We start from the raw sequence: 26446 nt of genomic DNA, 5'->3' as shown, positions 1-26446 counted from the left end.
GCTTGTCCTTTAGAACCGAGGGAAGAATAGTGTTGAAGGCACTGGAGAAATCAAAGAACATGATTCTCACAGTGCTTCCAGCGGTCTCCAGGTGAGCGAGGGAACGATGTAGGAGGTGAATGACGGCATCATCCGCTCCAATGCCAGGCTGGTAGGCAAACTGAAGTGGGTCCAGTGATGAGCTTATTAGGCGCCGAAGCTGAGCCAGGACCAACCGCTCCAGGGTCTTCATCAGGTGGGATGTCAGAGCCACCGGCCTGTAGCTGTTGAGGTCCTTGGGGCGTGAAGTCTTTGGCACTGGTACAACACAGGAGGTTTTCCAGAGCTGTGGGACTCTTCCCAACCTCAGGCTCAGGTTGAAGAGGTGCTCCATCACCCCACACAGTTGGTCATCATGGGGCCACCACTCTACCTACTGAGCTATCCCTGCCCCTTTTTTTTTTTTTTTTTTTCTGGAGCAAACATTACTTTACACACACTCAAACACACACATGCATGAACTCCAGAAGCTTGACCCTGTGACCCATGAAGGGTGTGTTAGTGCAGCAGCTTAACAACCCTCCACTTCCCTCCCCTCTGCTGTCTCTTCATGCATTTCTCTTTGATTCATTTCTGCTCTCCGCCGTTGCCTTCATGTTGTCATTTGATCTTCCCATCCATCATTCTTCCTTTTGTTCCCCTTTCACTGCCAATTTCTGTCAACCCTCCCACCAGCAACACACACACGGTGAGCTCTTTCCACCCTACTTTAGTTTCTCATTCTGTTACATTGGGATAATAAATGCTTCTTCGCTTTTCTGTCTTTAAATCTTTAATGACCTAAACTAGAGACAAAGAAGCCTCAGCACAAGAGTTTTAAATGCCGTGAAAAATCACTGCAGGGCTATCATTCCATGCCTTGAGATGGGCACTTGTGCACCATCAATATTACATAGCACCATATGCTCACTCCACCTAATTTCTAACATAAAATTTGTCTCCTAAGATGCCCCGGAGGTGCCCAGATAAAATTTTCTGTGTCATGCGCTGCTGCTATTTAGCTCTCTCGCTTCCTCTCTACCTAGACTGTGCTTTTCTTTCCTTTCCCTCTCATCTCGAAGACGTGTGTTAACGCTTTTGCTCTGTCATGTTACCTTGTCCCTCTCATGCTCCGTTTTGCTTCCTCATCTCTGCTGTCTGAATCACTTTAAAACTTCAAACCCGCCTTCCACTTTCTCTAACCTGTCTTTCTCTTATGTTCTCTCTTTTCCTTGAACATCGCTCTCTTGCTGTCTCACTAGCATACTGCTTTCTTCTCCCTGAACATATTCATGCAACTCAGATAAAATAAAATAAAAAGCTGCAGGCTGCCGTAAGGAAAATTACATTTTAAAACCTAATTTCCGGTGAGGCTTTGTAAAGCATTGTGCTTTTATAAGCGCTCACTGATTTAGGAATTTATGTACTGAATGATTTGTTCAGTTCAGCATTTCCTGGTACTGTAAAAATGAGAGCATGTAGACCTTATCCCAGTCCACCTTTCTATGCCATTTAAAAGATCTGGGTATCAGTTAAGGCACCACGGCGGCACAAAGCCTGGGGCCTTTCTGTGTGGCGTTTGCATGTTGTTTGTGGGTACTCTGGCTACCTGTCATACTCCAAAGACATGCACTTAGTGGGGTTAGGTTAATTAGTTATTCTGAAATGCCCATAGGTGTGAATGTGAGTGCAAATGGTTGTCTCTCTCTGTGTTAGGCATGCAACAAACTGGCAATCTGACCAAGCTGCACTCTTCTTTGCACCCTATGGCTGTTGGGATAGTCTCCAGCTGATGCTAAATTGGGTAAGCAGAAGAAGATGGATGGTATTAATGCCACTATTGTGGAAAGTGTTACACCTACCATGAACACAACTGGTTTCATTCACACTTTTACCTCCTTGTGAGCTGCGGTGAAGGTAATTGATAATTAGTAAAGATAATCGTACTTTTATACCTCTTCATATGGCTGGATGATCTTCACGAATTACATAAAAGAAGGGGCATGTGACTGCATCTATGTTACAGATGACTCATGAAACTAAACAGCTCTGACCAGACAATTGATAACATGTACGTGAGGCAGTATTCAGACTGAGGTGCATTAATAAACCCCATACAAATAGACTAGAGTATCAGTTGTTGTGTTCAGATTCTAAAAATCTGTAACAGATCTGCTGAAAATGCTACAAGCAACAGCTGAACACGAGTCTTGAGAAGGGAAACAACATTTGACAAAACAATTCAGCATGTCACATAACGTTTATTACCAGATGGCTGACTTGAAGTTATTTGATTACATGTAAATTTTCCGTGCAGTGTTGTTACAGAAGTGCAACGTAAAACATCAGGTCAAATGAAATTGACATGACTGGTATGGATTCCATTTATACAAAGCAAATTATCCTAAATTTGTAGTTATTTGAATAAATAAATCTTTGATTTTATAGATTTCAGATTCATTTTACTTAAAACTATTGCTTTGTGTTTGCAAGAGAAAATAATGTTTGAGTGCAGATACTTATATATGCAGTTTTGGTTCGCACTTTAAGGCCCTCTTAGCTACATTTTAAGCCTTTTACAGTAATTGTGGTCTCCAGGTCTTCTCATTGCACATATATGATAAAGAAGCAAGTCATTAGATCACAAAATATTCAAGCACTGAACAAAGTAGGTGGCTGCACAGTTTCCTCATAGCAAGGAAGTCAGGGTTCAAATCCACCGGTCAAATTTCTAAGAGTTTCTGTGTCCTGTGCCTCTCTGAGTAATCTGGCTTCATCCCCCTACCAAAAGATGTTAATTTGTAAATAGAGGATAGGTTTGAAAGGTTATCAGGTTATACCTGGGATAGATTCCCAGATGGATGGATAAAGTAGTGGTCATCCATTTAATCAAAAATGCACAAGGCCTAACAGTTTTTAGGTTCTTCTGAGCAAAAGCGAATAAAAGTAAAAGATAATTGAAGAACAAAATAAAGCCTGTGTTTAGTAATTAGGGCTTAATGATACACAGATCTAATGTATAGCTGTCTGTACAAATCCATATACAATATTTTCTCTTTCACATTAGCTGCTTGGTCGATGATATTGCTACTGCACACCAGCAACTTAAGTACAACAGCTTTATAAACACAGCACTTGCTGATCTGTCATCTTTGCTACACTTTGAAAATGTCAGACATTAACGATTTTCAGCTTTGAGGCATTTTCTGAGCAAGATGAAGTGAGAGGTCATTAGAAAAGGCAAATCTCATTTTAAAACTCATTCAAGAGGGTAAAGCACAGGAGAGGTTGCTACTGTACCACACTTTACCACCTTGAATAACAGACGGTTGCTGACACATTCTGTCTCCCTTAATAAACTGTACAGGTATGAGTGTGAATTAGAGCCTCAGGGTCTTTTTTATAACCAATCTAAAGGAAATGTAATCTCTTGGCTGTCACACATCCACGTTAAAACACACACACACACACACACACACACACACACACACACACACACACACACACACACACACACACACACGCGTGAGTCTTCTTGAATCATTTACCTCATGCAGTCTTTCTTCCCCACTGGGAAAGGAGCAGAGGGGTGAGTTGGTAAATTATAGACACATATAAAATGTGCTGGTCAAAACAACAGCAGCGGGGGTGGAAGGGGAAACACGGGCAAACCAGTGTCTGAATGGCAGAATTCTGTCACATTTAACACATTTACAGGGATAGCAATGTTACATATCCAATGTTTGAAAAGGGCTAAAGAAAGAAAGACAGAAGAGAGCCAACACAGCAGGGCTCTGGTGACTCAGCCCCCTGACTTTAACAGCAATAAACAGACTGCTGGCCTTTTCTCACAGTGACGCACACACAAAATATATAACCTACACACTCCAACGCAGGTCCATCTCCCAAGCTGAAATGCTGGCGACTTGCAAAGTCACGAGAAGTCACCATATTATATCTGCTAATTTAAGCAACTATTCTTTCTATGCGGATTCTGCTTTGACCTACTATCCTCCCATTGGTTAGAGAGGAAGGGCCGCCACTGCCATAACTGGATAATAGTAACAAATACCATCATTGTATAATGTAGCCATAATAAGGTTAAAAGGTTTGCAACAAAAAAAGTGGTAACAATATATCCTGATGTGTAGCAGTTGTAGTGGTGCAACAAATTGTCAGTATTAGGAGTCTGTATGTAATCTCAATTTTTCCCTGTATGGTCCATATAATATAATTACACAATGCACATGCATGATGAAGTTTCTGGCACACAGTTTTTATGCTGATGTTAAGGCGAGAGGAAGCACTCAGGTCGGATATCAACTTTTTCTGAGTTGGGCATCAAAGTTTTGTTGCATCTGTTGTGAAGACTAAACATCTTGTTATCTTTAAAGCTTTGCATGACTAAGAAGTAGTTTAGTGCCCTGTCCAATTTTGTGTACAGTATGGTTTTTGATGCTAATAGGTTTTTGTATTAACAGCTCACCTGCACTACCAGTGATCAATACTTCAGTGCTGTCTTTGCTGTACATTTACAAATGTACATTTACAAATGTACAGCAAACCTAACAATACAACAATCAATGTAGATTGTCCATCTCAAGAGTCTTCTAGATAAATAATCTTTATAAAAAGCATAAAAAGATGTAGTATGTTGTAAAGAAATGTTAATCCCCTGACCCCTGGATGTTTTGAGGTTGTATAAACTGAAAAGACAAATTACTGTGTTGTTTAAAATTCTTTAGCTGAGCGTAGCAGAGCATTCAGAATTAAGAGGTGTATCTGTAGTAATATTGTTTTAAGAAAGTTTTCAGCTGTGTTACAGAAAGACACTTCTGGCACTGAGGAAAATGGATAACACTGAAATGTAACATTAAATAGAGCTTATGCTTTTTAAAGTATTGACTTGTAATCATTTACTGCTTAAACGCAGTTAAATTCAGCAGCAACAACAGCATGCATCATACTGATCAATCTTAATACAGTGATGTTGTTTCAGTCCACAATTTTGCTATGAAGCAAGAGGAAGAAATCTGTGCTTGGAGCAACTTTCTTTAATTTAAGGACACTTTCTACTCAGTCTGACTGCTTCCTGTTAAAAAAAGACATTACTGATTGTTACTACTGCATTTACTCTCTGTAATGAACTCTAAAATCTAAAACCAACCTTGCCATCACTTAATATTAAAACATCATCATCATCATCATCATCATCATCATCAAAATTCATATAGAAATGGAGTACTATTCATAAATTGCTACTTGTACCAGAAATCACTTCATAGCTATCTTCTCAAGTCTCCCTTCCATATCCACAGTGTCCTATTTCACACTGTGAATGTATTTTGAGAGTCTGCGACCTGTAAAGCTTTTACTCGGGAATTCAGTGGCAGCATTATTCAGAGATTACTTGTAGATAGGTCGGCTGCCAATCACATGTCAAACACACTGAACCTCAAAGCCCACAGACAGGCTGTAAATACAGTAAATCACTAGTGAAAAGCAAAGATGAACCATGGATTCTCTTTTCATTTTAGACTATTTTACCAGTGGTGTTCCATCAGGACAAGCAAGGCAGGCACTGCTTGCCTTGTCAAATCTAAAAACAGATATAAGTGAAAATGTACCAAAGCAAATTGACCTCTCTCCTTTCATCTCAGACAGTCCTGTCATAAAGCTTGTCGCATGCCAATTAATATGTGCATCCATCCTTTACATTACTGCCGTCTTGTGGCTGCAGTCAGATGTTGTCGTTGTCGCTATTGTGCTTCTTGCAGTCTTGTAGAAAACTGCATATTTGTCGACAACATGTAGGGAACGATATTGGCATACAGGCTTTCTAAATATCACGCTATTTGCCATTCTTTCAAGTTGTTCCCAAAATATGTTATATCTTTAAAGAAAGCATTGTCAAGAGAAAGAGAACGAGCTGTCTACCTAGTTAGAAATGTTATATTATAATATTAAGCTCAAGTTACTCGTGTCCAGTTATTATCCATTACCTGCTACCTACATAATGTTTGTGGAATCACAGTAAACATTGGTCATGCTACCCTTGCCTGATTTTTACTGCACTATAAAGAAAACAAAAGGAATATATGCAAAATACATTATGATTCCCTTAAAAGTAAATTTAGAGTATAGAGTGAGGTCTCCAGAGGTTTTTGGCTCTTGGGGGTTTTTTTTTTTTTTTTCAACCACTGCATTTGTTTAGTTTTTTTTTAACATTTTTTATGTGATGGGACTGCTCCAACTCCAGCTTCAAATGACATCTAAAGACAAATGCTCCAAAATCTAATTCACATTATCTGTAGCCTTGAGTCAAAATGAATCAATTTACATCTGTGAGAGACAAAAACAGTGATCGTGTCAAACTTTTTCTCATGAGAGTAAATCAAACCACTAAAGTGAAAGATGATCAAAATTGCAAACTACATGCTTGTTGTCTGTAGGAATAGAATAAACGCTACTATATGGCCTCAAAACCTATAATTATAATATTCAAAAACAACCAACAAGCCAAAGCAGTCTCCAGTTTAATTCAAATGATCCTTTTAATTAGCTGAGACACAAATTCATTCATTGCAAGGCAATTTTTAATTACTTTTGTTCAAATGGGTAACAGCTTGATTATCAATGAACACTATGCTTCTGAGCATTGATTAGTTCAGAGTTAGGATAAAGTGAGAACAGAAAAAAATCAATCCTGCTTCAATCTCTGCCAGGCGGTATCAGGTCCCATAGATTTTCTTAAGCAGACACCCGATGACCTTCCTTATGTCACGGAAAACTGAAAGATTTGCCTCTGCAGACAGAGAGAGCAAGATAAAAGACTGCTGAAAAGAAGAAAAGAGGTTGACCTTGTATAATCCCAAAGGTGTGACTCAAGTCAGATCACTGGCACCCTTAAGCACCAACTGAGATGCTCAGAGAACTAAGAAGTCACAAGAACTAAGTGCTAAGAAAGCTGGTACATTACCTGCCTGGTCTTAAGCTAAAAATTCCATATCCATTAGCAACACTGCATGTTGCAGATAAAATATTTACATCTCTATATGAACTCCACAAAAACGTATATAATCTTATAATGACAAATTTGTAACACATGAGCTGAGTAGTCACTGTACATTTTCTTATGTTTAATAAGAGAGCTTTATTTTTCTCTTCAGTCACTTGTCAGAAATGTCAATATAAACTTTAGCTAATCTGACACACCTGCCAAAAATAAATATAAATATAGATAAAAGTGCCTGAGAAACTTCTCAGTATGCACAGTAGTGATGGGATTTCCGGCTCTTTTTAGAGAACCGGCTCTTTTGGCTCGGCTCACTAAAAAGACAAGCTTTATGACAGGACTCTTTCGGCTCCCAACCGGCAACTCAGGTTGTTGTGTTGCTTTAATTAATTTATTATCAACAACAATATAAAATTATGCACAAAAGGAGTTACTAATGTAAAAAAAAAAAGTGGTTTTATTTATATATGTTTATATATGAATATATGCAGTGGCCCTTGGGGACAAGGCACGTACAAACTCCAAAATGCATTTCTAGCGTTAACTGAACTTCCAAAACAGAGCTACCTAGATCACTTAAATTACACAATTGAAAGCATATGTGTATTGTTTGTGTATTTATACACAAGCACTCATATATATTCAAATAATTAAAAAAAAAAATCATTTACCTGTTACTACCACACACCAAATCCAGTTATTGGTACTTCCTGGCTAGTGTAGCCACTAGGTAACAAAAAGCTCAACACTGCCCCCTAGCATCCTGGAGCATTCTGTTGTGTTTGTACGTGCTTCGGAGTTTGTACGTGCTTTGTCTCTAGGGGCCATCGTAAATATACTTTTATTTATTCACTCCACATAAAATGTAATAAATCAATCATATAATACAAAAACCAACTATTTACATTTCAACTTTTAACTATTTAAATTTTCAGCTTTTTCCTTTTAAACAAATTTAAAGTGAAACAACACAAAACACTGCAAACCACAACACAATCAAATATAAATATGAAAAAATTTGAAAACAAAAAGAAGATACACATTCTCTGTCAGCCCTGCGACAGACTGGCGACCTGTCCAGGGTGTACCCTGCCTCTCGCCCTATGACAGCTGGGATAGGCTCCAGCGCCCCCCGCGACCCTGAAAAGGATAAGCGGAAGCGAATGGATGGATGGACATTCTCTGTCATATGGGCCTGCATGAATAAACTTTCTGAATCCTTTATCATCCGCAACTGAAAATAGTTGTGGATGATTACTATACCTTTCTAATGTGATGTTGTTGTCCCTGGCTCTCTTTCTCTCTCTTTCCCTCCGGCTCTGTTCCTGTGCTACTGCGAGTGTAACTACCGGCCCTCCCCCCTCTTCCCAGCGCAAAGCACGAGGCTCGCGTGCGGAGTGAAGCGGAAAAAAAAGTTAGAGAGAGAGGGTGAGAGAAAGAAAAAGAAAAAAAACACGGCTCGCATCGTTCACTTCAAAGAGTCGGCTCTAAGATCCGTTTCGTTTGCGACCGACACATCACTAATGCACAGTCTATGAAGCTTTAAAGAACCATACCAGTGGCTTGGTATGTTTTTAGCACATTTACTACCCTATACCTAAACCCTATAGCATTACATCAGAGTGTACTCCATCAAAGTGACCATCAAGTCTGCATTACTTTTAAAAAAATAATGCAATTGCCATGCAATTCTGCAGATGAACTGTGCATAAATAATGTATTGAGTAAAGGCTATGCAGACACTATCTTCACTTAGTCACTTTACAAAGCAAAGATTTAATCATAAATCTTTTTGTTTGTTTAGTGTTTTTCACCAATCTAAACTCACAATTTGAAACCTGTTCTTTTTTTTGGGGGGGGGGGGGCAATTGACTAAACTAAAGTCGAATATTTATAAAGTCAAATGCAAAGCAAATGCATCTGCAAACTATAAACTTTTAAGAAAGCATCTAGGTTTTGTTGTTAATTCATTGAAACTTGCAAGCGCACTGCTGTGGCATTTCAGGTTTGCATTTGCCACACTGAGTGCAAAACCGACTTTATTTAAGTGATCTTTCTTAGAGAACAGCACAAGCAGAATAATCCGCTTTTACCGCAGGATCACAAGCACCTCACAAGCAGGCTACATAGGAAGTTGTGCATTAACCGCAGGCAGAAAAATCACAGAAAGGGGTGTAAATATGTTTAGACATACAAAACCTTTGATTTTCTCAACTTTTGGATCATATTGCTGCAGTGACATTGCAGCACAGATTATGCGTAGACCATCCCCTAGAAAAACAAACAGCTCTAGACAGGCACGTAGCTTTTTTTTCTCAATATGAGATTAGTATCAAAGTCCAGCCAAAAGAAAACAAGCTACTACGTGGTTGTGCCAAGTTATGTCAGGGAGAGCACAAAGAGAGCTTTCAGATAATCAATTACCTATTTTCTTAAGAGTTTATAGAAATATGACTATTTTACTTTCATGAGCAAGCTATCTGCACTTTTTTTTTAAACCATGAGAAACAACTGAGAGCACATGGCCTAGTGCAGCCAAGGCTATATTAATACTCTTTTGATTTGTCAAACTGTTAAGATAACAGCTGGGAGCTTTCACTCTCAACTTTTAAATGTGTTATTTTGTACAAACCCAACCTCCAACCACATGTTGCTGGAGGAAAGTCACAAATCACTCAGTGCACTTTATGTTACAGTGAGTCTGCTTTGTGTGCTAGCTGCCATCACACAAAGACGCCCAATGGAGGACAGAGGGCGTTCAGTGTCAGGATCTGAGTCCAATGTCCTGATCGCACAATACTCCCTTCAGACTTGTCTGGAACATTCCAGAAAGTTCTCAGCCTCCATCCAAACCGTCATGAATAAGTGCATTGACCTCTGAAACTGGACACCCTCACTCCCATCTTTGCTGCTCACCTTCAATGCCCATCTATGAATGCATGCACACACAGGTTGCGAATTCAGCTTTCAAGCTAGCAGTGCTTAGAATGTCAGCAAAACACTTGCTTGTTAATGAAGCAGAAATTTCAGTAGCACCATGCTAATATGGCAGCAGACACCACTCAGCAGCAGAGAAGGCCAATGAACCTCAAGAACAATCATTTAAAGAGAATGCAGCTGCTTTGAGACTCATTTAAATCGGTGCTATCTCTGTTTGGAAAGGAAGTTTCTGCCTTAAAGTCTTTCACTCTATAAAAGTTATGTTAATGACAAACAAATGTGAAATGAGAATGAGAATGGGAAACACAAAGGAAAAAAAAACAATTATACATGAATATCACAAAAAGGATTATCGTTAAAATTACAGCCCTGTGCAAAAGTCTTGAGCCACCCCATGTTCTATGCAAGAGAGAACATCAACTTTTTAGACACCAGTGAATCTCTTGTTGAAGTATAATCACATTTTTTACAGTGCTGTCAAGGAGTAAGAGGTAAAGTGGTCTCCCTGAGCAATAGTTCTCCAGGCTTTCTGGAGGTCTCACAGGCTGTCTTTGGTCATTGGCTGCTTTTTCACTCATTTTCAGTCCAGTCCTTGTACCTGACCATTTTCGAGGAATTTCGTTTGCTCCTTAAGCCATTTTACATATATGAACCATTCAAGCACAAAAAGTGTTGTGTCTAGACATAACAGACAACTTGACAAAGAAAAAACTTTATTGCTTAAAAAGAGAATTCCTGTTGCAGAAACAAAATTTGTTCCTATGTCTTTAGTCGAATCCATGAAAGATGCCAAGGATAACACATTTTGACAAATATATTATTTTTGCTCCAACAAACTGATTCCCAAAGCATTATTAGCCAAAAAAATCTTTAATATCTCAGCATTATGTGCAGTGTGTACTTAAAAAAAATTAGGAAACTGCACATGTGAAGGACACAAGAGTGTCAGACCTAAAAAACTAGAGAAGATGAAAAATATCTGAAAGTCCTGTCCTTTAAAAACAGGGAAAAAATCCAGCCTGTCCAACCTGAGAGAGGGTCTGAAAGATACATCAACTAAAGGTTCAGAAGTATCTACTCTTCTTCAAACAGTAGATGGCTGTAAACAAGCCATTCGTAAAAAAGGGAAACAATTTCAACTTTCAGTATGACATTGATCCCAAACAAACTGCCACTCAAGTAAAACTATATTCAGGTAGAAAAACACACAATGGCAAACTATCAGTCATGAACTGCCCCCCTCAGAGCCCAAACCTCTATATTCTTGAAGAAATGAGGGATCAATTTGACTTAGAACAGAAGAAACGTTGGCTAACTTTCAAAGTCTGTTTTTGCCTCATATGCAACATTTCCATGTATGTTTGCACATGTTAATGTCAAAAAATCTTTGTACTATTTTGTATTTTAATAAGAAAGGATGACGAAATGAGGGGTAGCTCAAGATATCTGTATACTGCTATATGATATAGCCATCTTTTTTTTCATTTCTGTACTGCAATTATTTACACAAAAGACACAAACGGACTAATAGATGAATAAAGGAAGAAAGAAAATGAGGAAGAGCCAAGAGTGGAAACTGCTGCCTCCATGTGTCTGTCTTAGTTTCCCTGTTTGTTTGTTTTTTGGGGTTTTTTTCCAACTCCATCTTCGGAAGAAAGTGTCATATGGTGCTCAGCATGCTCCCTCTGCTCTTCCCAACCAGACATCAAACATAAATCTCAGATCTAGGATATTGTCCAGGAAGATCGCCTCACATACACGCACACACACACACAGACATGCACACAAAGAGATTGTAACTGCAAACAATGAGGCCCCATCTGTCTCCTGAGATGCTGGCCAAGAGGGCCCAATTCAAACACAACACAATCCAGACAGAAGACGGGGTATTTTCAGCAGTGTCACTCTGTTTTTTTTCTATTATGCAAAATAGCTATATATGAAATATTTCAGTCCATGGGAGCACCTATACCTGTGTTGAGTTTATGAATGCATGCATGAGCAAAATTACCATGATGTGACTGGAAGGCGTTTCCAAGGCAACAGCCGGTTCCTATAGAAGTTAATAGCATGTGTCATGACAAGCCAAACGACTGCACAAACCACACACAGGTCTCAAATATGCACGCTTGTGTGTGTACATGAAATAGGGAGGACAGTGATCAGCTTCTGTTCTGACAAGAGCCGCTTCTTAACCCGGTGGATGTGCTGAGTGTTAACTGGAAACCACAATTGGCTGATAGGAATCTATCAAACCAAGTCAGACACCACTGCCTTTCCTTTCTCTAACAGCCGCTGTGGCTTTGAAAAAGATTGAGCTTTAATGGCAAAGAAACAAGCTCTTGTTGTGGAGTGCCTCGATTTCTCCTTTCCCATTCAGAGTTGCAAATATTGAGCTGAAAATGGTCAGCAATCGCAACCGAGTTCTTGATAGGTTTTCTAACATTGTTCCTCGACACTTAAAGGAAACTATCCTGTTCTTTTATGTCTTGGTGAACTGATGCTTTATATAACTAGTTAAGTTCAATTTCTGTTATTTATTCTCCTGCTATGTTACTCCTGAAATTCAAGGCTGCAAAGACTCATGGATCCAGCACAGTTTATTGAGTGTGCTTGTGATACACCTGCAAAAAAGGAAATGTAGCTCTTTGTTACCCAAAACACTTGGGTGCTGCTTGCAGATATGTTTCGGTTTAAACTAGACGGACACAAAATGCTGCTGCCATGCAATTGATGACAAAATGCAGAGTCAAAATGGACATGTGCCGGTGTTCGACCAGCTTTGGTCTACAGCACGGGGGCGGTTAATTCTGCTGCCAGCAGCAATATCTGTGATGTAACACATTGTGTTGCGCATGAATGCAAAACCTCAAAGTCAAGCAAAACAGTTTTCTGGGATCGACCGGGTGCATTGTATTCCAGTTAGAGCTTCTCTCTTTTTCACCCACATGATTCATACGTTACAGTCTCTCTTTTACAGTAAACGCATTCCAGATGTGGCTTCGTAGACTTCTGCAAATGAGAAACAGCGTGGATACAAAGACGATCTTCACGTTCCCTCCTCACCGTCTGTGCCTCAACCTCCAATTTCTTGCTTTCTCTTCGTCATTCATCCAAACGCTTTGCTTCAGCCCTCCTCCTCGTGTATCCCTCCACTCCTCTGCAGCCTTCCACTGCCTTCGAGATGAAGGCTCAAGTCTTCTGAGATTACTGCCTTTATTAAAAAAGATCAGTGTAATCCTCCACTTTAATTCTGTTATACCCTCCCTGTCTCTCACTGTACGCTGTCAGTGAGCTGGGATTGGCCGATGAGCCGGGCCTGCCAGAGGAATAGAGATGACTGTATATGGTCTATATCCAAGTCTCACAATATCCCAGATTAGTCAGAATGATAGAGCTTAGTGAGGATCATTCTTTGAGATTATCCTCTATTAGAGATGGACCGATCCGATATTACGTATCGGTATCGGTCCGATACTGACCTAAATTACTGGATCGGATATCGGAGAAAAATAAAAAATGTAATCCGATCCATTAAATATCACGAAAGCACCTCACAAAACTTGCAACACGCCGTAACTCACCTCAGAACGTTAGCAGTCGGAGCAGTATGCATCACGTGATAGAGCGGCTGTGGCATGCGGGACCTGTCGGTGGTCTGGATAGCATGTGGAGCTTCGCTAGCAACCTGGCATTTCATCTCCGACAAAGTTATCCCCGAGAGAAGTAAAGCAAGTGTGTAAGTCCATCTCTGAATGTTTGTAAAGCATTCCCACGTTAAGCTTAACAAGCGACTGCCTCTCGCTCTCCGGCTGCTACTTCAATCATGAAACTGCTTAATGATCAGCTGATCGGCTTTTCTGTCGCGAGTCCGTCTCTCTGGTTTGTTTTTGGCCCACTTTGCACCAGAAAGAGGAAACCAGCGGCTGAACAACAGCAGCACGTTTAAGCTTGATAAGCTGTTGTTAGAATTTATTTAATATTTCTTTCTACTCGAGGATCTTTTTCTACGTAGCTGACGGCTGGTAACTGTGCAGGGGCGGATCTAGCAAAGTTTAGCCAGGGGGGCCGATAGGGCATGAACAGGGAAAAGGGGGCACAAAGACATACTTTTCTTTCTTATTCTCATTTAAAATGTCGAGCTTTTAATAAATAATTATCTGACACCCAAAGTTTTAATTTGATGTAAAATGAATAGAAGTCAATTACTGTATATAGTGACTATTAAGTCTAATATATACCCTAGTAAGCTATAGTACTTTTTACTTTGGGAAGGTACCATCTGTGCAGTCTGCAATTCTGTTGAAGAAAGATGTTGAATCTATTTAATATTTCTTGAAAAATAATTGATTTCTGTGCATTTTTTTTCACACTGCATCAAATTAAGGTTGATTACGTCGATTAAGCATCATGAGGTGGCGCGTGAGGGGTGGTTCCCTATTTTTTATTTATTTATTTTTGTTGTTGCTGGGAGTTGGAACCCTATTAGTTAGGTTGCTTAATATTTACGCTAAGTACTCTTTAAAATACCAGAACAGGGAGGATGGTGTAGGTCTAAGTTTATTAGATTGATCAGTATTGCTGAACTATGAAATATTTTTTTTGTATACAGGTATAACAGAATAGCTTTAGTGTAGTTGTTGTTTTAAACTTGAGTATGAATTTGCAGACTTGCAAAATGCAGCAAGATATTTTAAAAAACAGTTTTGTTGATTAAAAAACACTATATCGGATTCATATCGGTATCGGCAGATATCCAAATTTATGATATCGGTATCGGTATCGGACATAAAAAAGTGGTATCGTGCCATCTCTATCCTCTATATACCATTCAGAACAGTCACGTCGTATTGAAAGACTATCAGTTCTGTAAATAGATGATTGATTTTGCTCTTAATATAATAATTTTGGCCGTCCATCTCCTCTAAATAACCCAAGTATACATGGATACCTATGGAATCCGACCATTACAATTAGCAGCAATGTACGTAAGACCGTAGGATCAGAATTCATTGTATCTCAAATTAAAATCAGCATGTGGGATCTACTAATGTACATATCTTACACTCTATACCAGCTTAACCGAGACAAGTGCAGGCCTCGGTTATGTCAGTTAAGCTCAGTGTTCATTATTGAACAATAAGAAAGAGATTGTGTATAAATAGAGTCTATGGGAAAGTTCCATGGTGAAAACAGTTGACTAAAGAGAACATAAGGGGTCATTTTGCAAACCCCCCCCCAAAAAACATCTTGATGATCAGCAAGAAAATAGTCTATGAACTGACGAGATAAAAGTTAAACTCTTTGAATCTGGCGTAAAAACGAAAAGTGAGTATACCATTATGAGGTTTAGCCTTTTTTCACATAGGGCCAGGTATGGTTGGATAAGTTTTCATCATCAAAAACTATATTTACTTGGGTTTGTCTTTGCGTAAAATTAACATTTGCTTTATTAACTAAAACATGTAAGTGTCACAAATGTCCAAAAAAAACCAAAACCCTAAGAAATCTGGAAGGGGAAACTATTTTTCACTCTCAGAAATGTCCCCATCTGCCACTGAAGTCATGTGTGTACTATGTAGATTTGTTTGTCTTTAGTAACAGGCTTCATAGTAGTTACAGATTTTAATTTAAAAGAAATCAAGCTTCGTCGTGTGATAAATGTTGCATTGCACCAGTGTTTACAACACCATTAAAAATCAGAATCTTTCTGCATTTTCCCTGAACCACATTAACACAACCCTGTGGGACATAAATCTCTGATATGATCTCACACCTGGGTTCACCACCCACTCAGAAACAGAGGGAGGTTAATGTGAATCAGCCACCAGCTGTTTCATTAAACTGCAGATTCTCTGTCTGCCCACTTGCCCGTTTCACGTCTTGACCTTCGCTTGCCATTGGATACTGTTGGGTTTCCGTCCAAGCTGTCAGAAAAATACACCTCGTCAAAGACCATTTTTTGAACTTTAGGACAGTTCATGGTGTTAAAAAACAGTCCACATGCTGTTGAACTAAAAGCTTTGACCTCCTAACTGTATAGCCTGGTGATATTTTTCTGAAGTGTCTGGACTCTGATGAGAGCAATAGCTTAAAATGAGCAGCAGGTCTGACACTCAGCCACCCTGGCACTCTACCAGTGGATAGGAGTGACTTGGCAGCATTCACTCTGACACCTTATGTTTTCGAAATAGGCAGACCCAACCCACCTGTGGCTTGGTCCTGCATGACATTTGATACACTAATGAGAATTTGTTTATCCAAGCGGTGATTGTGCCGTGTCCTCTCAGACACTCTGCCCACACTGTCAGCGATCGCTACATACACAGACTTAATTCATTCTTGTTGTAAAGGCAATTAAAAAAAAAAAAAAAAAGTGTAACTCATCCTTTTTTTCTCATTTTTCCACAATTTGTGTGTTTGTTGTCAGCTCCACCCAATGTTATTTACCTCCCACCTCTCCATTCTTTTTTACCGCCTTCATTGTTCTGGCAGACAGTCCTCTCTTGCTTTATCCAGTCATCTCTTGTTCACCCATCCATCCTGTTCTCCCCAAGGGATTATTCATGCTTGGCCTGGCTGCTCACACCTCTCTCCCAGGCTGAGAGGCACCGATCCAATAACACACCCAGCTCCCAGGCTGTGGAGAAGGGCAAATTCCATCTTTGTTTGATTTTTTTTTTTTTTTTTTTTTTTTTTTTTGGTGGATGGGGGGTTAACGCAAGAAGAAGGAAATACAAAAACCCCTCAAATCTTTATTTCATGGAAAGTGTAAACATTAACAGTAGTTTGTGCAGATATTTGAGCACCTCATAATAAAAGCTGCCAGTGATGGTGTTTCGGGTATGTCTCGGATCTGTTTCATTATTTGAGTGCATGACATTTTCATCCAGAATTTGCTGACATTTAAAGATATCCCGTCTTCCTGCTATCTGTGCCAATGACTGCCAAAAACCCTAAAGTAAAGTATTTCCCACCCACCTGGTTAGCAGCAGGCAAGGTGCTCTTTTAAATTAATGCTGCTCATTTTTTGCCAGAGAGCTCAGTCTTTACTTTATGTACTCAAATCATTTTGTTTCCATAGTCACTACTCCCGTGACCACAAACCCTTCCTGCAGCTTCTCTTCCATACCAGGGGTTTGGTTTTCCTACCTGCCAGGGAAAAGTAGAATTTTCTTGGAACATTTTCTGGGATTTTATGGTGATAAAAATAAAAATGTGTGTTCTGCATATATTTTTAGTTCTAACTTCAAAGATCAACAATACGTATTAGTTTTTTTATACCTGCATGTTCATCTCCTGTCAGCAGCTGAAGTTTAGCTAAATCTGATCTGATACTTCTGCTTGTCTCAGCATTTGTGCTTCAGCTTCATGCGGCTCGCCAGGCTTAAACTGAAGCACATATCAGCACTTCTTCCACCATTTCATTGGATTTTTAATTGAAGTGATACTTCAACTTAACTGAGCTCTCACACCGAAATCGGCAAGCAGTCTCCTTCATCATTTTTATTTAATGTCTTAAATGCTTCTTGATTTTAATTTCAGCTGCCACATACTTTGAAATATTTTGTGAGAAATCTTTTTTTTTCTTTAAATTCAGACTTTCCGCAGCAAGCCTCTGGAAAGCTTTACAGTTCCTGTTGTCATTCCACTGACAAAGTTTGGCTGACACACTTGAACTGACACTAATTTCTCTCAGCTCCTCCACTCTAACTCACCCTTCAACCTTAATTCATCACTTACACTTACGCAGACATTTCCACTCGTTTCAGTGCTCGAGGGTAAAACTGAATCTTTAAGTGTTTTCAGCACTTCCAATTCACCTGATGCTTCAACCTCACTCAGTTCACACACTTAATCGGACGCTGTAATTGTATTTCGGCTGCTGCTTTCCTCAATAGACATGCTTTTCTTGTTATAATGTTTCATGTACATTTTTTTTTCAGATTAACGAACCCCCTATTTAATTCATTTCCACTGACCATGTCATCTATGTAAAGGCAACAACCTTAAAATCTCTTGCTGAGGACAGAATTATGTCTAATTTCACAGGACTAAGGCTGCATCGCTGATGAGTGATGTTCTCTCTGTCTACCTTAGGTGCTGATGACTTGTTGTTGCTTGACTGAACACATAGTTTAGCACTAATCGCATCACTGCTCAGCAATAATCACCAGTTGGAAAAAAAAATCCTGATAGGTATGCACAGTGTAGAACCTGCACAAACCCATAGTCTCTATTTTGCACTTTAAGCCTATTGATTAAAGATTGAATTTATTTTAATTTCCCATTAAGGCAAAAATCATTTTAACTTCTGAGGGAAGTATAAACACACTAGATTTAAACTTGCACTGTACAAGTCAGGCTGGCTATTCCAGTTCAGCACTGCCATAAAGTCTCAAAGTAGCCATAAAATCTTTGACAGACACCTCCTCCCTTGGCAAATGCTTCCAAATATTTCCATTTCTTCTCTGCTGTAAAGTGCTGGATCACTCGTGCTTGTGTGAGCACTTTGGAACCTCCCATTGTCCTTTTCCTCTTCCATTTCTATTCAACCGCAGCTTACAGCACATACTGCAACCTCCCAGAGACTTCATTGTCCCAGATATCTGCCCTCTGATCAGTACCCTAGTCCCAACCTGTACCAGGGTGATGTATGGGGCCTGACAGCTGAGTTGTTCAGGGAGGACTGGGTAAGGAGATGAAAAGGGCAGCTCACAGACAGAGAGCTCTGGGAGTCCCCGGGATGCAGAAAGGTAGATGTTATTTGTACACGTGTAAATGTACTTCAAATGCCGTTTTTCTGTCTCTGTAAAACCCTCCTGGCTTCAATACTGCAGTTTAGGAACAATGTTAATTAGAAGTGGCATTTTATTTTCTTCTTTTTGTCAGGGGCTGTTTGTCAGACTGGGGGCTTTGCCAGAGAGATTTTTTTTTATGGCCTGAGTTAAAATTATATGGTGGAATCTAAACAACAAATACTCCACGAGTTAAAAATCAAAAGACAGACAGCCCAATGATTGTTAACACTCATAGCATCTGATATTAAATAAACACAAAATCTGTGCAGCCCTGCTGTACATTAATGATGATGGTTTATGCTTAAATAGCTTTAAATTTATTGAATTGAGCTCTTTTTGTTGAGAAGCTGCATATTTCCACTGGAGATGTTTTGTCCAGAAGTAAATATATGACTATACCAATTAACCAGTTTATGTTCAAGACACTTCAGACATATGCTTTACCATGGGTTTAATGCCAATATGACTATTTACCTTGACTCTTCGAATCTTCAACCCATCACTCATAGCTGCCACTATAGCACTCAAATTATCTCATAATGCGCAAGCATATTTGTCAGATAATGATCTCTTCTGTGCTTGATACACATACAGATTTTAAAAACAAAACCTGTTCTGTTTTCAGTGTCTGTTATCGCATTTTTCTTTATATAAACATGTATTAGAGATGGACATTTTCAGCATTAATACTCAGGATGTAGGATGTGGCATTTCATAAATGCTTAACTTGTACTAATGAGCCATTACACACATACATCACCAGCCTGAATCTTTAATACTAATGCGGATGGATTCATGCTTTCATGATGTTTACACCAATTTCTGATCCAAATACTGCATCAGATATTGAGACTCGTGCAGGCAGCATTTTTCTAATCTTTTTTTGTGCAATTTTGGAAAGGAAACGCAAACTTTAGCCGTAGCTTCCTGTTCTTAGCTGATAGAAGTGTGACCCAGTGTGGTCTTCTGCTACAGTAGCCAGTCGCCTTCAAGGTTTGATGTCATGTGCACTGTTTGTAACGAGTGGTCACTACTACTTTCTTAACAGCTCGAAGGAGTCTGGCTGTTCACCTCTGACCTCTGGCCTTAACAAAGTGGCCGGTGAGTGTCTGTGGGTCCTGAGTGCCTTTTTAACTACGAAGCTGAGGTCAGTGATAGAGACCAGCAGAAAGCAGAAGTAAACAATCAATGGGGACGCAGGATGTTAGAAGAAAGAAAAAACAGGCAATGAAAAGAGCAACAGGATATTAGAAGACCGAGAAAGACAAAAGAAAACAGAAGCCATGATATAAAAGGAAGCAGAGAAAAGAACGGATGGGTTGAGGCAAGGCAAGCATTCGGATGTTTTGACACTCTGTAAATCGATTGAAGGCTTGATGCCAAACACTGAAAAGTGTTGTGTGGATCAAGCTCTGCAGCCATTAAAGCAAAAGCAGATTTTTTGTATGTTGGCAGGTCCAGGATCTGCCTCAGTGGAGAAGAAAATAACACATATGGTGTTGTCAGATAACATATTAGCAGAGTGGTGTGGGGTTACGTACAGACCTGTAAAAAGTCAAGCAAAGTGTGCACTGTATAGACTCAAGTATATATTTTTTTAAATATATGTATAAGCTCTAGTGTGTGTACATGTGCAATGAAGATTAAAAGAAGGATCAGTTAGTGAAAGTGTCAAATGTCTTAGTTATAGTCCTCTGTGTTGAGGCCACGTTAACCATGAGAGAACCATGCCACACGTGTCCACAGCAACAAACCTAAACACGATCTTGTCAGTAAAGACAGCCTAATCTAATTTGCACAGCTATGGGAAATTATGAAATAAACTGCAGTGCCCATACACAGGAGCGCCCTAGGCAGGGACGTGCACTCTCATCAAACCACAGCAGATAATTTGTTCCAGGGCTGCTAATGAACACTTGGCTGTGGTGTTTGACCCAAGAAATGATTGTACAAGCAACGAATACATCATCACAGAGCCGTCTCTGTCGCCCTCTGTACTGCATACTCTTTAACCCTCCTCTAATCACAAACAGGCGCATTCCTGTAGCATGGAAGCAGGCTTTAAAGCAAGGTTCTGCCACGTTTCAGGAATGCAGCACAGAGCTAAAGCTGCTAAAGCCCCCTGATGAAGGGGTCTAAGATCTTATTCTTCCACTTTCAAACAAAGCTCAATCCATACCTTCCAGCAAAGCATACACGTGAGTAAATAGGCTAGCAGTCCCCATTTTACTAAAATAACAACAGAAATGAACTTTAGCTGTTTGTCGCTAACACGTGTGTGTGGGGGAAATTTTCCTCAGAGCACACTGTGACCTAGTTCTATCAGTGGCTATACACAAGAGGGTTATAATACCTGAAAGAATAAAGCTCCCTTTATTGTTGTCCTTGCACTGGATTTCTTGTGAGTGGCCTACTTTGATGTTAGTGAGTTGCTCATTTTCATATTATTTCCATTGTAACTGTTCATGTATATGCGTATGTTCCCCTATTCAGACTCCACGGTGGCATATAGACCTGGAGCCCTGGGCCAGTGAGAGTCAGTCACTGGAGGATGAAGCTAAAAGGTTCCTCAGCTACATCACAACTCAGCAAGTGAGATTTTTTTTTAAATTTCATTTGCTACCGAAATGTATTTTTGATTATTATTCATTTAAAATGCCAACATTAAAACCACTGACAGATTAAGTGTAAATGGACTGGTTCTTATACAGGGAGTGCAGAATTATTAGGCAAATGAGTATTTTGTCCACATCATCCTCTTCATGCATGTTGTCTTACTCCAAGCTGTATAGGCTCGAAAGCCTACTACCAATTAAGCATATTAGGTGATGTGCATCTCTGTAATGAGAAGGGGTGTGGTCTAATGACATCAACACCCTCTATCAGGTGTGCATAATTATTAGGCAACGTCCTTTCCTTTGCCAAAATGGGTCAAAAGAAGGACTTGACAGGCTCAGAAAAGTCAAAAATAGTGAGATATCTTGCAGAGGGATGCAGCAGTCTCAAAATTGCAAAGCTTCTGAAGCGTGATCATCGAACAATCAAGCGTTTCATTCAAAATAGTCAACAGGGTCGCAAGAAGCGTGTGGAAAAACCAAGGCGCAAAATAACTGCCCATGAACTGAGAAAAGTCAAGCGTGCAGCTGCCAAGATGCCACTTGCCACCAGTTTGGCCATATTTCAGAGCTGCAACATCACTGGAGTGCCCAAAAGCACAAGGTGTGCAATACTCAGAGACATGGCCAAGGTAAGAAAGGCTGAAAGACGACCACCACTGAACAAGACACACAAGCTGAAACGTCAAGACTGGGCCAAGAAATATCTCAAGACTGGTTTTTCTAAGGTTTTATGGACTGATGAAATGAGAGTGAGTCTTGATGGGCCAGATGGATGGGCCCGTGGCTGGATTGGTAAAGGGCAGAGAGCTCCAGTCCGACTCAGACGGCAGCAAGGTGGAGGTGGAGTACTGGTTTGGGCTGGTCAAGCTCAACTCCCAGTCCTACTGCCAGTTTCTGGAAGACACCTTTAAGCAGTGGTACACGAAGAAGTCTGCATCCTTCAAGAAAAACATGATTTTCATGCAGGACAATGCTCCATCACACGCATCCAAGTACTCCACAGCGTGGCTGGCAAGAAAGGGTATAAAAGAAGAAAAACTAATGACATGGCCTCCTTGTTCACCTGATCTGAACCCCATTGAGAACCTGTGGTCCATCATCAAATGTGAGATTTACAAGGAGGGAAAACAGTACACCTCTCTGAACAGTGTCTGGGAGGCTGTGGTTGCTGCTGCACGCAATGTTGATGGTGAACAGATCAAAACACTGACAGAATCCATGGATGGCAGGCTTTTGAGTGTCCTTGCAAAGAAAGGTGGCTATATTGGTCGCTGATTTGTTTTTGTTTTGTTTTTGAATGTCAGAAATGTATATTTGTGAATGTGGAGATGTTATATTGGTGTCACTGGTAAAAATAAATAATTGAAATGGGTATATATTTGTTTTTTGTTAAGTTGCCTAATAATTATGCACAGTAATAGTCACCTGCACACACAGATATCCCCCTAAAATAGCTAAAACTAAAACCAAACTAAAAACTACTTCCAAAAACATTCAGCTTTGATATTAATGAGTTTTTTGGGTTCATTGAGAACATGGTTGTTGTTCAATAATAAAATTATTCCTCAGAAATACAACTTGACTAATAATTCTGCACTCCCTATATAGTGCTTTACTACTCTACCTGAGCGCTCAAAGCACTTTATACATCATTCACACTCATTCTCACAAGCTGTTTTCTATGCTGTTTCTATAAAAGTGCTTTTTATTTAACATTCACACACATGCATACACTGATGGATGCGTTGGAGAGCAACTTGAGGTTAGTATCTTGCCCGGGGATATTTGGCATGCTTACTGGAGCAGCCAGGGATCAAACCACCAACCTTCTGATTAGTAGGTAACCTGATCGACCCCCTGTTGGTTCTTTTTGTTTTTATGAATATTTTCTAATATAATTTTTTTAATTGAGGTCTAGGTCTGTTTTCTGAGCTCATTAAAAGCACTTTTAATATTATTTTTAGATATCTGGTCATGACAGGACACACAACATAGCCAGAGCACAGAGTACCAATCTCCAAATGACTAAGCATCACTCAGTCTGTCTTTCACAAAGCAGAAATTTAGTTCATTATGAATTAGTGCTGGGATGTGCGTGTGTGTGTGTTTAGGTACTTTTGGATTTTTGTGCGTGAGGAAGGAAGGGACAAGGACAGGAACAGAGAGAAAGAGATCTTGTGAGCATGTGTGTACAAGTGTGTGTTTGTGAGGAGCTGTGGAAGGGAACTGTCTGTCATTGACAGTGACAGGCGAGGGTGGAGGGAGCTGGTGTGGGGATAGCAGCATCCTCTGCTGTAATGCTGACTGACATAGTGCCTGGTGGAACTGTTACTAAGAGAGATGGCCTGCGACACAACTGTCCAATCAATACCAGTCAGCAGCTTTCACGTGTTCATGCACAGATAAGAGTAAGTCTATATAAAAATATTAATAATACTACTAATAATAGTGTGAAAGAATAAGGCAGCAGGAGCATGGGATCAATTTCTGATTAGCTTATCAACAATAAGAATGAACTTCTCATTCACGCTCAGTGAATGTTCTCGGTTTTACAGCTCAGTATTCTTTGTAGCTTTGTTCAGCTCTCAGCAGCTCAATGCAACTGATATGTCTTTAGATGTGAAGTGGCAAAATAATCAAGAGTGATTTCGCATTTAATTTTCCACAGTGCATTGTATGCAGATAAACGCTTTCAACTCGAACGCATTAACGATGACAGACATTGTGGAGAATGTTCAATATGTAAGAATTGGTTTAAATAGAGAGCAACAAAGACACATCGGGCAACTTTTGTCCTTTGTCAGATGGTGACACTGCACTTCAGTGATTCAGTTGGTTCCTTCCTGCGTGACCTGTCACAGAATGATCTCATTAAAATGGGCGATTTATACAAAAGCCACAGTAAGAAATTACGCCTAAGAGGTTCTTTTGAAACTGTGCAAATCCAGCTTGCCAAAAAAGGGAAGGCTGGCAATGTAAACACGGCTAATGAACAGTTTCAAATGTAAATTTCTTCTATTTTAGGAACAGTAAGTGGATTTATAAGAGGCTGGGACATAGTACATTTCTTCTTACACATTCGCTTGGCTGCAAAACGTCTGCCATCTGTGTCTTTTTACCTGAGTTAGGATCTAGAAAGTATTTCTTATTCACCATTGAATGTAAATGAAAGATGGATATAGCCGTCACCTACTAGTTATCAAAGTGCCATTTTGAAAATTTAGGCTGAGTGTTTTAAATGTGTTGTGTTTGGAAAGCAGACATTATAGCAAATGGGAGATTGATTAGGAAATAAAGAAAGCTGCGAAAGCAATTTGATTTTATCAATCAGGGGAGATAAAAGCTCATTTCAATACAGAGTTCTAAACACTCAGATTTCATTTTGCAGCCAGAAGATATGTAATGGTAATCAGCATACTTTCACATTAGGCTCTCTTTTTAGACTAGAAGTTTGTGGAAGCTGCTGTGCAAGGTGGATGCCTTTTATTGGGAATAATATAAGTTTTGGTCTCTTGCTCAAGGAGATTTTAGCTTTTTTAAAGACTGGTGAGAAATCCCCGGGCAACTTCTGATCACTAGGAAAAAATATGCACTCCCCGACTAGATGGTGAGTGGTTGCTGGCTGTTTGTTGGTGAAATTAGTCGCAAAGAGGATGCTAAAAACCTCCTTGTGGCTTTGTTTGCTAGCAAATTGCTGAAGTCACCTGTAGTTTGCATAGAAAATGCTAACTTGTCTGCCAACCACTCAATAAGCGGTTGCCAAAAGTGACGCAAACCGAAAATGCTTGCTTTGCTTTCAAATTAAGAGTTGCCCCTTGCTGCTGCAACTAAGACATTTAAAAGGGCGCAACTTTCACTTTTGAAGGCAAATATTCTCATCACAAAATGTTCTCTCTGCACACAGTTTCACTGCCACGGAGAGGGTAGTTTGCAGACAAATCAGCATCTTTATGTAAGAGTGGCAATCTGCTGGCAACCAAAGCAACTGCATGGAGGTTTTCAGTGCACCACTGTATACGTCATTGCAAATGATTTTACCTAGCAACTCTCTAGCTGTGATAAGATGCAGTAGCACAAACAAAGTGTAGCTGTGAACATGCTACTTTGGACTTGAATGGTGTAGTACAGTAAAGCCAGACATTTGATGTCTGAGCCAATATTGTTTCTTCCCTTGCAAAGTTAATCTCGGCATCAGACAGAATGTGGAGAAACCGCACAGCAAACATTTGAGCAGTTGCTCCTGCTCTGTACTGGTATATGCAGGTGTGTATACAGCATTTTTGCAAATGTTGGTCCTTGGAGTCTTGGTTGAAATTGATTATGAAAGCTGTATTTTTAAGGTTGAAAAATATAATCCACAACATTGTAGAACAATACACTGTTATTGTACAGTACTGAAAAAATATTTTTGTTAAAGATATGGCAGGATCCAAAGACTTTTATATGGAAGCAGCTAAAAGGATACTGTGTTTTAAATCCAACAAATTTTGTGGATTAAAGGGGGTAAAAGTACAATCTTAATCATAAATGAAGGATTTAAAGTCCTCGTTTTTAGTTTCTTTCTGCCAACCCAGTGACACTCGGCAGTGCATCAGCACCAGCTGTGCATCATGTCTGAGTCTGAGTTGTAGAACTCACCTAAAGAAATCAGGATATATCAGAGTGTCAACTATGCTGCCACATTTGACTCGTGTTTGCTTGAAATCCCTAGGACTCCATTTATTGTACAGAATGAAATCTCACTCGTTTGGTTGGAGTAATGCTGTCAAAGAGTAATGCGCTCTTACACATGAAATGCCCGCTTCTCAGAAGATTTATCTCACCACAACCCCCTGCCCAGTTAACGACTAGTTCACTTTCACATTCAGTGACCAGTCTTGAATGTCCAGCATACAGACACAGACACTTATTTTTGCTTTGCGAATCGAGTCGATGTGGTTCTGTTGCTCTGTCATTCATTTCTTGTTCCATTTATATTTGCAATACAGGACTCCCACTGTGTCAGATAACATGGCTGTCTTGACAATAAGTTCTGCTCCTTGTTCCTGGAAAAA

At 39.7% G+C, this 26446-nt stretch overlaps 1 protein-coding gene across 1 annotated transcript in view; it reads left to right on the top strand.

Moving 5' to 3' along the window:
• The window catches only part of mettl24 (methyltransferase like 24), a 46096-nt gene that overhangs the window by 2414 nt on the left and 17236 nt on the right, over positions 1 to 26446 (top strand). The window contains exon 2 of the mRNA XM_085381568.1: positions 21268 to 21366. Within this exon, the coding sequence (XP_085237694.1) occupies positions 21268 to 21366 (99 nt within the window). The remainder of the gene's footprint in view (positions 1 to 21267; positions 21367 to 26446) is intronic.

The sequence above is a fragment of the Rhamphochromis longiceps genome, linkage group LG15 (assembly GCF_057381845.1).
Source record: "Rhamphochromis longiceps isolate RC_006_pf linkage group LG15, R_longiceps_female_GT1.1, whole genome shotgun sequence".
Taxonomy (NCBI): Eukaryota; Metazoa; Chordata; class Actinopteri; order Cichliformes; family Cichlidae; genus Rhamphochromis; species Rhamphochromis longiceps.
Note: the sequence above shows the minus strand (reverse complement) of the source record. Positions and strands in the feature narration are given on the sequence as shown.